General features: G+C 44.5%; 1 protein-coding gene across 1 annotated transcript; it reads left to right on the forward strand.

The window, feature by feature from the left end:
* The first annotated feature begins 6,115 nt into the window (after positions 1–6,115).
* On the forward strand, positions 6,116–14,552 carry HOXC8 (homeobox C8). Its single transcript, XM_039708494.1, has 2 exons — positions 6,116–6,832; positions 14,117–14,552. The coding sequence occupies exons 1-2, from the start codon at positions 6,385–6,387 to the stop codon at positions 14,413–14,415; spliced, it is 747 nt and encodes a 248-aa protein (XP_039564428.1). The 5' UTR covers positions 6,116–6,384; the 3' UTR covers positions 14,416–14,552.
* The last annotated feature ends 465 nt before the right edge of the window (positions 14,553–15,017 follow it).

Here is a 15,017-nt window from a genome sequence, read left to right on the forward strand (position 1 = left end):
GCCCCGCGCGCGCCCCCGCGCCCCCCGCTCCTCGGGCCCCCGCGGCCCTGCCCGGCCGCTCCTGCCCCGAAAAGCCCAGAAACCGGCCCAAAACGGGGCCGGGGCGGCGCGGCGGTGGGAGGGAATCAATGACAGTCGCGGCTCCAAACCGCCGCCCGGCGGGGCCGCGCTCCGGCGGCCGCGGCTGCCTCAAAAAGCGGCGATTTGGGGTTTTTGCCCGACATCTGGCGCGCGTGTGCCGCCGCATACTGATGGAGCCTTTGTGCGAGCCGCAGCCGCCCCGCACCCCAAACGCCGCCAAACGCCCCCAAAACGCGGCGGGAATCGCGCTTTTCCCAGCCCCCGAAAGCCGGGAGGGGCAGGCACAAAAACCCCAAGGTTTCCCCCCGAGCCCAAGGTGAGATTTTCATTTTTGGAGCAGAGAGAAGGGGAGAAAAAGGACAAAAAAAAACCCCCCAAAAATTAAAAATACAACGCGTTTTTTAGCGTGCTTTTGGGCCGTGTGGTGGTTTTATTTTTTCACACCAAATATTATAAATACAAATATTTTTTGGGGGGGTGGCTTTGGGGCGCGTCGGAGCTGTTGTAATTTTTATTTTTAAATTTTATTTTTTGGTGTGTGTGTGTGTGTGTGCCTGTGTGTCTGTGTCTTATTTTTTTTTTTTTTTTTTTTTCCCCCCTTTGTGAAGGACACAAAAAAAGGGCCCGGGAGGCTGCAGCTGGCCAGAGGTGCATTTCCGCAGCCCCCAAAAAAATGCGATTTTTACAGCTCTGTTTGTCTCCCTGCTATGCGGGGCTGAATAGGGGCGAACAAAACCGGGCCGGCCGTGGCTAGACGTCTGGCCTTAATTGCTTTATGGGGTAAATAAGGTGCGCGCTCTGCCCTTTGAAACCCGATTTTTGGAATGTTTTGTCTACAAGCTACAAACAACAGACCCCCCTCGGGCCCCGGAGGGGAGGGGGGGAAAAAAGGGGGAAAAAAAAGGGAAAATCAGAGCCGGAGTGGAAGGAAAAATGGGTGGGAAGGAGGGGGTTTTGGGGAGGGAAAGGGGTTGGGGGAAAAAGGGGATTTGAGGGGGAAAAGGGAGAAAAAGAATAGGGGAGAAAGAGAGGATTTGGGGGGAAAAAGAATAGGGGAGAAAGAGAGGATTTGAGGGAAAAAGGGAAAAAAAGGATAGGGGAGAAAGAGAGGATTTGAGGGGAAAAAGAATAGGGGAGAAAGGGGGGATTTGAGGGGAAAAATGGGAGAAAAAGGGGGGAAAAAGGCATAAAAAATAGGCGAGAAAGGGAGAATTGGAGGGGAAAAAAGAACAGGGGGGAAAGGGGGATTGAGAGGAAAAAAGGAGGGGAAAGGGGGAAATGAGGGGGAAAGAAAAGGGGATTTGAGGGGAAAAAGGGAGAAAAAGGATAGGGGAGAAAGAGAGGATTTGAGGGAAAAAGGGAAAAAAAGGATAGGGGAGAAAGAGAGGATTTGAGGGGAAAAAGAATAGGGGAGAAAGGGGGGATTTGAGGGGAAAAATGGGAGAAAAAGGGGGGAAAAAGGCATAAAAAATAGGCGAGAAAGGGAGAATTGGAGGGGAAAAAAGAACAGGGGGGAAAGGGGGATTGAGAGGAAAAAAGGAGGGGAAAGGGGGAAATGAGGGGGAAAATGAGAAATGAGAGAAAAGGGGAAATGGGGAAATGAGGAGGAAAAGGGGAAATGAGGAGGAAAAAGGGGAAAGGAGGAGAAAAGGAGGAATGGAAGGAAAAGGAGGAATGGAAGGAAAAGGAGGAATGGAAGGGGAAAAAAGGAAAAAGGGGAAACGGGAGAAAGGACAGAAAGGGAGAAAAAGAAAAAGGCGGAAAAAAAGGGAGAAAAGGGTGAAAATCGGGGAAAGGAAGGCGCGAGGCGAGCGGGGGAAAGTGTCAAAACCGGGGTTTTGAACCCAAATCGCTCCCCGGGGCCCCCCCGGCCCCCCGCGCTGCGCGGCCGCGGCCGCGAGGTGGCGCTGTCGGCCCAGGGTTGGCGCGGGGCCCCTCCCCCACCCCGCCAAATTTTTTACATAAATTGATTTAATTTTAAACCGCGTTTTTTAATTTTTTTCCCCCGCTTTCTCCCTTGGGATGCACCCAGCATCCGAGAGTGTAAAATCTCCCCCCTAAAAAAATGAAAATGCTGCTGAAAAACCTCATTTTTCTGAGCGGCTGCGGCGCTGATTTCTCCTCATTTCCCCCCCTTCCTCCTCTTTATTTACGCCCCTCACGTCTCCCGCCGCGCTCCGGGGTGGGGAAGCAGAAAATGACATTTTCCAGTGAAGGTCAGGGCAAAAGGGAGGAGGGGGGAGAGAAAAATCCCCAAAACGCAAGAAATGCCCCCAAAAGCGCCAACCGCGCCCCCCAGACAAAGAGCAGCTCCCCAAAACCGGAATATTCCCTCAAAAATTTCAGCAAGAATCGCGTTTTTCTCGTTCCCAGAAACCCTGGGGGGGCTCTTTTCACCAAAATCCCAATGTTTCTCCCCAAGTTAAATGTGATTTTTTTTTTTTTTTGAGGGGAAATCCGCGCTTTTATCCAGAAGAAAAAAAAAAATTCTTCCCCCCACCCTGAGCTGAAAATTCCAATTTATTTTCGCCCCTGGATCGGCGCTGGGGGTTTAAAAATAGCAATTATTGATTAGGGAGGGGAAATTCTGTCCCTGGGAACTGCGGAGCCTCTTCCTTCATTTTGGGGGGAAAACGGCGGAATTTGGGAAAAATGAACCGGAGAGGAGAATTCTGCACAAATCGGGAGGGTTTGGGGTGGTTTCGTGGCGGAAAATGGGAATTTCGCGTTAAAAATGTGAATTTTGGGAGGCTGGGTGAAAAGGAGTTCATTGTCTGCTCGCGCAACCCCCCCGCCCTCGCCGGGGGAAAAATGGGGGGAAAAAAGGGAAAATCGGCTCAAGGTGGGCTGGGGGTTGTGCTTTTCCTCGGGGAGGGGTGTGGAAAAATTTAGAAAATATTATTTTTCTTTTTTTTTTAATTCAAAATTTTAACCCATCCTGAGGCTGGGGCCGCCCCAAAGGCAGAAAATAAACCCGAAAATGAGAATTTTGCTGGGCAGGAAAACCTCGGGGCTGCGGAGGTTTTGTGGGAATCGGAATTTAAACAATTCTGAAAATAATTTAGGGGTTTTTTTTAAGGGGGGGAAGGTTTGGGAGGGGTTGGGGTGATGGAATTTTGGGGGGGTTTGGGGCATTTTTGGCGTCTCGACAGCACAAAATCCTTTGGGAAACGCTCTCCTCCCCCAAGCCTGGAAAAAAAACCCAAAATGAACAAAACCCCTCGGATTTTGGGGCGATTTCCGTGTTTTCAAGGAGTTTCGTCCCCACGAAAGGTTGCAGGGGGTGGCCGCCAAAAAAACGAGGCCCGAGGGCTCAGAAATGGGCTGGAAAAGGGGGAAAATGGGAAAAATGGGGATTTGGGGCTGGAAAAGGGAGAAAAGGGTCGGGGTGGGCTCGGGGCTGGTTTTGTTTTTGCAGCGCGCACAAAGGGCAGCCGGGCTTTGCCTCCCAAGCGGGATTTTTGCAGCCAAAAATCGAATTTATCCCCTCGGAATTCCATCCCTGGCAACCCCAGGGGATCGGGCTGAGCGGGGGGAGAGGGAGGAGGGGGGAATTTGGAGGAAAAATGGGAATAAATGGAATAAAACGGAGAAAAACCCCCGCGGTTTTGTGGATTTATTCGCGCCCCAGGACAGCGAGGAGCGGCCGATCCAGAGGGGGAAAATTCCCGGGATTTTCGCTCATTTTTGGGTTTTTTTGTGTGGTTTTTTTTTTTTTTGGTTGACTCCGAGCAGCAGCAGGACAGCGAGAAAAATGGGGGGAAAAGGGAGAAAATGGGAAAAATAGGGGGGAAAATGGGAAAAATAGCGGGAAAATGGGGAAAGGTTTGGGGGAAAAGGGGGAAAACTGAGGGAGAAAAGGAAAAAATGAGGAAAAGGGGAATAAGGAGGAAAATAGGAGGGAATGGGAAAAAAGGGGAAAAAGGAAGAAAAGGAGGGGAAAAGGGGAAAAGGAAGAGGGAAATAAAAGGAAAATAGAAGAGAAAAATAGGAGGAAAATCGAAGAAAACAGAGGGGGGAAAAGGAGAGGAAAAAGGAAAATGAGGTGGGAAAAATTGGGAAAAGCAAACAAATAGGGAGAAAAATTAAAAAATAGGGAAAAGGGGGAGAAAAAAAGGGAATAAAGGGGCGAAAAAGGGGAATAAAGGCCAAAAAAAAATCAGGGGGAAAAAGAGGAAATCTGGGAAATAAGGGAAAAACAGAGGACCCCCCCCCCCAGGGCCCCCTCCCCGCCCAGGTGGGACCCCCCAGGAATGACAAAAACAACAAAAACAACAAAAACAACCCAAAAAAAAAACCCCGGGAGCGCCGGGTTTGGGGTTTGGGGTGCGGGGGGGTTGGGATTTACCTGCTCAGGTGACCCGGGGTCACCTCCCCCTGCCCGCCTGCAAAAGGGGGCGCTGGGCTTTGGGGTGGTTTGGGCTTTTTTGGGGCTTTTTTGGGGTCTGGGGTCTGCAGGTGCCCCCTCCCCCCGGATTGTGGATTTTGGGGTTTTTCGGTGGGAAATTCGCCGCCCCCCCCATGAAAAAAGCGGAATTTTGGGGTCATTTGGGCGCTGTGGGCAGAGAGGAGAGGAACTGGGGGAAAAGAGGGGAAAAAAGGAAAAAAAAAGGAGGGGGAAGAGAGGAAAAGAAAAGGAGGGGAAAATATGAGAGAAAAAATAAGGGAAAAAGGAGAAAAAAAAGAGGAGGGGGAAAAAGAAGGGGAAGAAAAGGAGGGGAAAATAAAGGAAGGGGGGAAAGGAGAGGGGAAAAAAGAGGGGAGAAAAAAGGGGGAAAATAGGAGGGGAGAAAAAAGGGCGAAAAAAAGGAAAAAAGAAGGAAAAAGAAGAGAAAAAAAAAAAGAAGGGGAAAAAAAAGACGGGAAAAAGGAAGGGAAAAAAGGAAAGGAAAAAAAAAGAAGGGAAAAAAGGAAGGGAAAAAAAAGGAAGGGAAAAAAAAGGAAGGGAAAAAAAAAGGAAAGGAAAGGAAAAAAAAAAAGAAGGGAGCAAAAAAAAAAAAAAGCCACACCGCCGGGATTTTGAGGAATTTGCCTGTGGTGTTAAAGGGAAGGAGCAGAGTTCCAAGAGAAATTGAGAGAGAGAGAGGGAGGGAGGGAGGAGAGCTCTACCTACCGACACAGCAGCGAGGAGTCAAGAGCACCGAGCACCGGAGGCACCCGGAGCCACCATGAAACGCCTCTGAGAGCGCGGTTCAAAAACAAAACAACAACCAAAAAAACCAACAACAACAACAACCAAAAAATTTACCGGCAGCGGCCACCCTCCAAAAAAAAAATCTTAAAAAAAAAAAAAAAAAAAAAAAAAAAAAAAGAAGTGTAACTTTAAACATTTTGAATTTCACAGCTACAAATGTCTGCACAAAAATATGCAAAATGTAAGCCTGGGTTGCCTTTTTCCACAGGGGTCTGCAGCACTCATAGTCTGTTAGAAATTAACTTGAGCTTGAAACCAAACAATGATTTTTCAATCAGTCCTTGTTCCTAGAAGGTAAATGAAGCTGTCAGGTGTGAACACTCCTAGCTTTCAACCAACACTGAACTCTGAAGCAGGAGCTAAATGACATTAACCCGGATTTTTTTTTTTTTTTTAATAAATAGGGCGGGGGTTTTTTTGTACCAACCTTTTTTTTTTTTTTTTTTTTTTTTTTTTTTTGAGAATCAAAGCGGGATCTCTTCAGAACCAAAGCGGATTCTTTATCAGAGTTAACCGGGATTTTTTTCAGAGTTAGACCTGATATTTCACCAGCGTTAACCTGCGTATTTTTGCAGAGTTAACTCGGCATTTTTACCAGAGTTAACCCGGATTTTTTTGCGGAGTTAACCCGGATTTTTTTTCACAGCTAACCCTGAATTTTTTCCAGCGTTAAACCTGATTTATTTCAGAGTTAACCCTGATTTTTTCCCAGCGTCAACCCTGATTTTTCCCCACAATTAAACCTCATTTTTCCCCACAATCAAACCCGATTTTTTCCCACAATCAAACCCGGATTGAACTCTCATTTTCCCCTGAACCAACTCTCATTTTCCCCCGGATTGAACTCTCATTTTCCCCCAAACCAAACCTCATTTTCCCCTGAACCAAACCTAATTTTTCCCCTATTCAGCCCTCATTTTTCCCCCGAACCAACCCTCATTTTCCCGGGAACCAACCCCCACTTTCCCCCCGAACCAACCCTCCCTTTCCCCCTCACCCACCGCGCACCCCAAACCTTTCCCCCCTCACCCCTTTAACCCTTCCCTCTCCCGCCCCGCACCTCCCCGCTCTCCCGGCGCATTTCCCCCCCGCTTTTGCATGCGAGGGTCATGAGTTCCTACTTCGTCAACCCGCTCTTCTCCAAGTACAAAGGCGGCGAGTCCCTGGAGCCGACTTACTACGACTGCCGCTTCCCGCAGGGCGTGGGCCGCAGCCACGCCGTGCTCTACGGGCCGGGCGGCGCGGCGCCGGCCTTCCAGCCGCCCTCGCACCACGTCCAGGACTTCTTCCACCACGGCGCCTCGGGCATCTCCAACGCGGCCTCGGGCTACCAGCAGAACGCGCCCTGCGCCCTGGCGTGCCACGGCGATGCCTCCAAGTTTTACGGCTACGAGGCGCTGCCGCGGCAGGCGCTGTACGGCGCGCAGCAGGACGCGCCCGCGGGGCCCTACGCGGACTGTAAATCCTCGGGCGGCGGCGGCGGCGCCGAGGGGCAGGGGGGGCACCTCAGCCAGAGCTCCTCGCCCAGCCTGATGTTCCCCTGGATGAGGCCGCACGGTGAGGGGCGCGGGGGCCGCGCGGGTCCGCACCGCGTTCTGTCTGCTTGGGGTTTTTTAATTATTATTTTTTGGTTTGGTTTGGGGTTTTATTGTGGTTTTTATAGGGGTTTTTTTTGTTTTTTGGGGGGGTTTTTTGGTAGCGTTTCTGGTTTCCAAGGGTATTTTTTTGTTACTTTTTAGATGGATTTTCTGTGGGTTTTTTGGGGTTTTTTTTGGTAGCGTTTCTGGTTTCCAAGGGTATTTTTTTCTTACTTTTTAGATGGATTTTCTGTGGGTTTTTTGGGGGGTGTTTTTTGGTAGCATTTCTGGTTTCCAAGGGTATTTTTTTGTTACTCTTTAGATGGATTTTCCGGGGTTTTTTTGGGGTTTTTTTTGGTAGCGTTTCTGGTTTCCAAGGGTATTTTTTTCTTACTTTTTAGATAGATTTTCTGTGGGTTTTTTGGGGGTTTTTTTTGGTAGCGTTTCTGGTTTCCAAGGGTATTTTTTTGTTACTTTTTAGATGGATTTTCTGTGGGTTTTTTGGGGTTTTTTTTGGTAGCGTTTCTGGTTTCCAAGGGTATTTTTTTCTTACTTTTTACATGGATTTTCTGTGGGTTTTTTGGTAGTGTTTTTTGTTTCCAAGGGTATTTTTTTGTTACTTTTTAGATGGATTTTTTGTGGGTTTTTTGGTAGCGTTTCTGGTTTCCAAGGGTATTTTTTTGTTACTTTTTAGATGGATTTTCTGTGCTTTTTTTTGGGTTTTTTTTGGTAGTGTTTTTTGTCTCCAAGGGTAATTTTTTGTGACTTTTTAGATGGATTTTCTGTGGGGGTTTTTGGGTGTTTTTTTTTTTGCTAGTGTTTCTGGTTTCCAAGGGTATTTTTTTTTTTTACTTTTTAAATGGGTTTTATGGGTTGTTTTGGGTTGGTTGTTTTTTTTTTTTTTGGTAGTGTTTCTGGTTTCCAAGGGTATTTTTTTTTTTTTACTTTTTAAACGGGTTTTATGGGTTGTTTTGGGTTGTTTTTTTTTTTTTTGGTAGTGTTTCTGGTTTCCAAGGGTATTTTTTTTGTTACCTTTAAATGGGTTTTCTGTTGGGTTTTCTTTTTTTTTTTTGATGGTGTTTCTGGTTTCCAAGGGTATTTTCTTGTTACTTTTTAGATGGATTTTCTGGGGTTTTTTTGGGGTTCTTTTGGGTTTCCTTGGGGTTTTTGAATGTTTTTTGGGGGATTTTTTTGGTGGTGCTTTTGGTTTCCAGGGGTATTTTTATGTTACTCTTTTGATGGGTTTTCTGGTTTTTTTGTTGTTGTTGGTTTTTTGGTTTTTTTTTTTTAGTTCGAAGAGTGGTTTTTTGTTACTTTTTTGAGGTTTTTGTTTTGGGTGATGGTTTGGTTTTTAAGGGCTTTTTTTTGTTAATTTTGGAGGGGGTTTTTTTGTGTTTTTTTGCTTTCCAAAGGTGTTGGTTTTGAAGGGTTTTTTGTGTGTTTTTTTTTTTTTTTGTGTTGCTCTGGGTTTTAAGGGTGGTTTTTTGTTTATTTTTCGAGGTGTGGTTTTTTTTTGTTTCTAAGACTGTATTTTTTTTAATTTTTGAGGGTTTTTTCGGGTGTGTTTTGGGTGCTTTTACTTGTTTTTTAAGTGTAGTTTTTTGGGGTTTTTTTGGGGTATTTTTTGGGTGTTATTTTGGGTTCTGAGGCTGTTTCTTGAGGGGTTTTTAGGGGCTTTATTCCAGCTGGTTTGGGGTCTGGGCGGATTTATTTATTTATTTTGAAGAAGGATCTTGTTGGGGTTTTTTTAGGGCATTTAGTGGGTTTTTAGGGTTTTTTAGGTTTTTTCAGGGTCTGAAAGTTTTTTGGGGTTATTCTGAGGGGTTTTTCCCTTTTCTGGGCCGGGGGCTTGGGTTGTTTCTGGTTTTGGTGGTTTGGGGCTGGTTTTGATGCCGTCCTTTGTTTTGGGGGGGTTTGGGGCGGGTTTGGGGCTCCTTGGAGTCAGTTCGGTGTTGGTTGGGTCGGGTTTGGTCTTTGGGCTGGGTTTGGGTCCTTTTTGGGTCGGGTTTGGGGTTGGTTTTGGTGTTTGGGTCGGATTTGGGCTCTTTTGGGGTGGTTTTGGTGTTTGGGTTGGATTTGGGCTCTTTTGGTGCTTTTTGGGTCGGGTTTGGGTCCTTTTTGGGTTGGGTTTGGGGTGGCTTTGGGGTTTGGGTCGGATTTGGGCTCTTTTGGTGCAGTTTGGGTCGGGTTTGGGTCCTTTGGGCGCTGCGAGAGGCGACGGAGGGAGGAGAGAGGAGACAGGAGAGGAACTGGGGGAAAATGGGAGAAAAGAAGGAAAAAAGAGCAAAAAGAGGGGAAAAGGAAGAGAAAGGAGAAGAAAAGGAGCTTGGTTGGCTTCGGGCTGGTTTTGGCGCTGTTTGGGTTGGAATTGCCCCGTTTGGGGTGTTTGGGTTGGCTTTGGGCTCGTTTGGCTCGCTTTGGGTGAGGATTGGGAGATTTTGGGGCATTTTGGGGCTGTTTGTGCCTCGCTGGGTGTCTGTGTGTGCGTGGAGATGTTGGATTGCCGTGGATGAGCACAATTCCCACCTTCTAGCCCCAAAATTCAGGCCTCTAATCCCAAAATTCAGACTTTTTATCCCCAAATCCCGGCCTTTTAACTCAAAATTCCGACCTTTTAACTCAAAATTCCGACCTTTTATCTCAAAATTTATACTTCTTATGGCAAAATTCCGGCCTCATACCCCAAAACTCAGACTTCCATCCCCAAATTCAGACCTTCTATCTCAAAATTCCTGAAATCCTGGCCTCTTATCCCAAAATCCCGAGCTTTTATCCCAAAATTCCGGCCTCTTCTCCCCAAAGCCCGACCTCTCTCCAGCACGCCCGTCCCCACTTCCTCATCAATATATTTATTTTCATATTTATTTTTCAATAATAGAACATCAGCCTCAGCCCTAACCCGGCCCTCTCAAATATTTTTTTATATTTTTGAAGAAAACAAAAGGAGGGGATTCCCTGGAAGAAATAGAAAATATAAAATAAAAGCTGAGACGGCGCTAAAAGTAAAACTTGGGGGTTTTTTTAGGGCTTTTTTTATGGCTTGCCTGGAGGGTTGGCAGGGAGATACGGCTCCCACGAGGTTGTTTGCATGTTGATAAGAGCAGCGCTCTTAAAAATGTCAAAAATGTCAAAAATGCCCTTTTTTAACCGCTGGGAGACGCAGCCCGCGAGGTGGGACCCGCTCCGGAGGATTTCCTGGTGTTTATGTAGACGTACGTTTAATTTTTTATTATTTTTGTCGTCCTCTCATATTTATATTGCTGTTATTTCGTGTTTGTATTGTTATTATTTCATCACGCCTCCGGAGGAAAAAGTTGCAGCTGGGAGGGGAAAAAATTAAAATTAAAAAAAACCTCAGCCTGGGGCTGTGGGGTTGGGATTAAAAATTAAATTAAAAAAAAAAAGGTGGGAAATTCAAAATAAATAAATAAAACAAAGCCTGGAAAAGGAGGGGAAAAGGAGGGAAATAATTCAAATTTCAGCTGCCGGTAACTCAAACCATGTGAGGGGTTTTAGGGCGAAAACTGAGCAATCCAAAGCACCCAAAATAACCCAAAAAAGGGAAAAAAAGAGAAGAATTGTGGCCGCTGGCGAGAGGACGTGGCCCAGGGGCTGCGCCGGAGGAAAACTCGTTATTTATTTATCCGAGCCTTGACCCGCAGGGAGCTGCAGCCGGATCCGCGCTTTTTTCCCCCAAAATAAATTGATTTTCTCATTAGCGCCGGAGGAAGTGCAGGGGCTGCAGCCTCAGCTGGTTTTATTTTAATTTTTCCCTGGTTTATTTTGATTTTTTTGGACATTTCCCCCCCGTGTTTGCCCCTCCCGGGCTGGTTTTGCTGACGAGGAGGAAAATCCTCGGATCTGGGAGAAAAATGGAGATTTTGGGCAAAAAGGAGCTCCCCGCCCCCTCCCTGTGCGTGTTTTGGGGTGAATGTGTGGAAAATGGAATTTTGGGGGGTTGGGGGCAGGGAAGGGAATGAGGGGGAGAGGAAAAATGGGGGGAAAGGGGAAAAATGAGGGGAAAAAGGAAGAAAAGGGGAAAAGGGAAAGAAAGGGGGAAAAGGGAAAGAAAATGGGGGAAAATGGAAGGAAAAGGGGAAAGAAAATAAGGGAATAAAAAGGGGGAGAAGAAGAATGAGGGGGAAAGTGAAAAAAGAGGGGAAATGGGGAAGAAAAGGGGAAAAGGGAAAGAAAAGGGAAAGAAAATGGGGGAAAAAGGAAGGAAAAGGGGAAAGAAAATAAGGGAATAAAAAGGGGGAGAAGAAGAATGAGGGGGAAAGTGAAAAAAGAGGGGAAATGGGGAAGAAAAGGGGAAAAAAGAGGGGGAAAGGGGAATAAAAGGGGGAAAGGGAAAAAGAAAGGGGAAAAGAAAGGGAAATGGGGAGGAAAGAGAAAGAATGAGGAAAAAAGAGAGGAAAAGGAGAAAAAGAGGGAAAAAAAGAAGAGAAAAAGGAAATAAAGAGAAAAAGGATGAAGAAAGAGAAAGAAAGAAGAAAGAAAGAAAGAAAGAAAGAAAGAAAGAAAGAAAGAAAGAAAGAAAGAAAGAAAGAAAGAAAGAAAGAAAGAAAGAAAGAAAGAAAGAAAGAAAGAAAGAAAGAAAGAAAGAAAGAAAGAGAAAGAAAGGAGAAAAAATTAAAATAAAATAAAATAAAATAAAATAAAATAAAATAAAATAAAATAAAATAAAATAAATAAGGGTGAAAGAGACTGCTGAGGGTTTTCTGCTGAACAACGCACCTTTCCTAGGAAAAATTGATTTTTGGGGGGATTTTTCCCCTTTGGGAAAGGTCTTTGTGCGTGAAAAGGGGAAAAAGGCAAAAAAAGAAGAGGAAATTGGGGAAAAATGGGTTAAAAAGGGATGTAAAGGGGCAAAAAATGGGGGTTAAAAAGGGGGTGAGAAAAAGGGGCCAAAAAAAGGGTGAAAAGGGAAAAAATTGTCGGAAAAGGGGCAGAAAGGGCTGGAAAAAGGGGGGGAAATGGGTAAATGAAATAGGGGTGAAAAGGGGCAAAAAAAAGGCCGGAAAGGGACGAGAAATGGGCAAAAAATGGGTGAAAAAAGGGACTAAAACAGGGCCAAAAGGGCGAGCAGCAGGCGGGAAAGGGGTGAAAAATGGAAATGTTGGGGTTTTTACCCCTCCAGCGGGGAAAGGCGGGGGCAGAACAGCGCAGGGAGAAGTTTGGGGGTTCTTGTGAGCTTTCCTTTGGGGTTTTTTGGGTTTTTTGGGTGTTTTTATATTTATTTTTTGGGTTTGGGGTGTTATTTGGGGGGGCTGGTTTTTTGGGGGTTATTTTATTATTATTATTACTGGGTTGTTTCTTTGGGGTTTTTTTTTTCTGTTTTGTATTATTATTACTATTTCTGGTGTGATTTTTTTATTGCTGTTTTGTAGGGGTTTTTTGTTTCCTTTCTGGTTTTTTTGGTGTTGGTTTTTTTTTTTTTTGGCTTGGTTGTTGGTTTTTTTTTTGGTTTTTTCCTGTTTTGTGTTATTATTACTATTTCTGGTGTGATTTTTTTATTGCTGTTTTGTAGGGTTTTTTGTTTCCTTTCTGGGTTTTTTTGGGGTTTTTTTTTTTGTTTGTTTTTTGTTTTTGGTTTGGTTGTTGGTTTTTTCTTTTTGTTTGTTTGTTTGTTTTATTTCCCCCCCTTTTTTTTCCACAGTGGGTTTTTTGTTTCTTTGCTGCGCGGACTTTTTCTCCACCTCCTCCAACCCAACCCAACCCAACCCAAGCCCAAAAAATTACCATTCCCCCGGCAAAAAATCCCATCTATTTCCTAAAAAATCCCATCTATTTCCTAAAAAATCACGTATATTATGTATATTTCCTAAAAAAACCCATCTATTTCCTAAAAAATCACGTATATTTCCTAAAAAATGACGTCTCTTTTCTAAAAAATGACGTATATTTCCTAAAAAATCACGTATATTTTCCAAAAAATCCCATCTATTTTCTCAAAAATCACATATATTTTCTAAAAAATCATGTATATTTTCTAAAAAATGACGTCTATTTCCTAAAAAATGAAGTCTATTTCCTAAAAAATTACCTCTATTTTCTAAAAAATCATGTATATTTTCTAAAGAATCACATGTATTTTCTAAAAAATGACGTCTATTTCCTAAAAAATGAAGTCTATTTCCTAAAAAAAAAGTGCATATATTTTCTCAAAAATCACATCTATTTTCTCAAAAATCCCATCTATTTCCTAAAAAATCTCGTATATTTCCTAAAAAATCACATCTATTTTCTAAAAAATCACACCTATTTTCTAAAAAATCACGTATATTTTCCAAAAAATCCCATCTTTTCTCAAAAATCACATCTATTTTCTAAAAAATCACGTATATTTCCTAAAAAATCACGTCTATTTCCTAAAAAATGACCTCTATTTCCTAAAAAATGACATATATTTCCTAAAGAATCACGTCTATTTCCCAAAAAACCCCGTCTATTTCCTAAAAAATCCCATTTATTTCCCAAAAACCCCCGTCCATTTCCTAAAGAATGACCTCTATTTCCTACCCCCCGTCTATTTCCTAAAAAATCTCGTATATTTCCTAAAAAATCACGTATATTTTCCAAAAAATCCCATCTTTTCTCAAAAATCACATATATTTCCTAAAAAATCACGTATATTTCCTAAAAAATCACGTCTATTTCCTAAAAAATCCCATCTATTTCCTAAAAAATCACGTCTATTTCCTAAAAAAATCACGTCTATTTCCTAAAAAATGCCGTCTATTTCCTAAAAAATCTCGTATATTTCCTAAAAAAATCACGTCTATTTCCTAAAAAATGACCTCTATTTTCTAAAAAATCTCGTATATTTCCTAAAAAACCACATTTATTTCCCAAAAACCCCCGTCCATTTCCTAAAGAATGACCTCTAGTTCCCAAACCCCCGTCTATTATTTCCTAAAGCGTGACCTCTATTTCCCACCCCCGTCTATTATTTCCTAAAGCGTGACCTCTATTTCCCACCCCCGTCTATTATTTCCTAAAGCGTGACCTCTATTTCCCACCCCCGTCTATTATTTCCTAAAGCGTGACCTCTATTTCCCACCCCCGTCTATTATTTCCTAAAGCGTGACCTCTATTTCCCACCCCCGTCTATTATTTCCTAAAGCGTGACCTCTATTTCCCACCCCCGTCTATTATTTCCTAAAGAATGCCCTCTATTTCCCAAACCCCCGTCTATTATTTCCTAAAGAGTGACCTCTATTTCCCACCCCTGTGTTTATCCCCCCCTTTCCCCCGGCCGCAGCCCCGGGCCGGCGCAGCGGCCGCCAGACGTACAGCCGCTACCAGACGCTGGAGCTGGAGAAGGAGTTCCTCTTCAACCCGTACCTGACCCGCAAGCGGCGCATCGAGGTCTCGCACGCGCTGGGGCTGAGCGAGCGCCAGGTGAAGATCTGGTTCCAGAACCGCCGCATGAAGTGGAAGAAGGAGAACAACAAGGACAAGCTGCCCGGCGCGGCGCGCGGCGACGAGGACAAGGCCGAGGAGGAAGGCAACGAGGAAGAGGAGAAGGAGGAGGAGGAGAAGGACGAGAGCAAGGACTGAGCGCGCTGCCCTCGCGGCGCGTGACGGATCGCGGCCTTTACGGCGCTCATTCGCTTTTATGGAGCTGAGGATGGAGAGGCTCCCGCAGCAGGAGCCACCTGCCAGCCATCGGCGCGCTTCGCTCCTCATGGGCGGCGAGGCTGCGCTTATTCCTGCTCTTTCGGGGGGTCTCAATGCTTCTTTCTAATTTTTTCTGATTTTCCCCCCTTTTTTCCTAAATTTTCCCCTTTTTTTCCTAAATTTTCCCCCTTTTTTCCTAAATTTTCCCCCCTTTTTTCCTAAATTTTCCCCTTTTTTTCCTAAATTTTCCCCTTTTTTCCTAAATTTTCCCCTTTTTTTCCTAAATTTTCCCCTTTTTTTCCTAAATTTTCCCCCCTTTTTTCCTAAATTTTCCCCTTTTTTTCCTAAATTTTCCCCTTTTTTCCTAAATTTTCCCCTTTTTTTCCTAAATTTTCCCCCTTTTTTCCTAAATTTTCCCCCCTTTTTTCCTAAATTTTCCCCTTTTTTTCCTAAATTTTCCCCTTTTTTCCTAAATTTTCCCCTTTTTTCCTAAATTTCCCCCTTTTTTCCTAAATTTTCCCCCTTTTCTTCCTAAATTCCCC

Source organism: Passer montanus, unplaced genomic scaffold (assembly GCF_014805655.1).
Source record: "Passer montanus isolate IOZ18808 unplaced genomic scaffold, ASM1480565v1 scaffold204, whole genome shotgun sequence".
Taxonomy (NCBI): domain Eukaryota; kingdom Metazoa; phylum Chordata; class Aves; order Passeriformes; family Passeridae; genus Passer; species Passer montanus.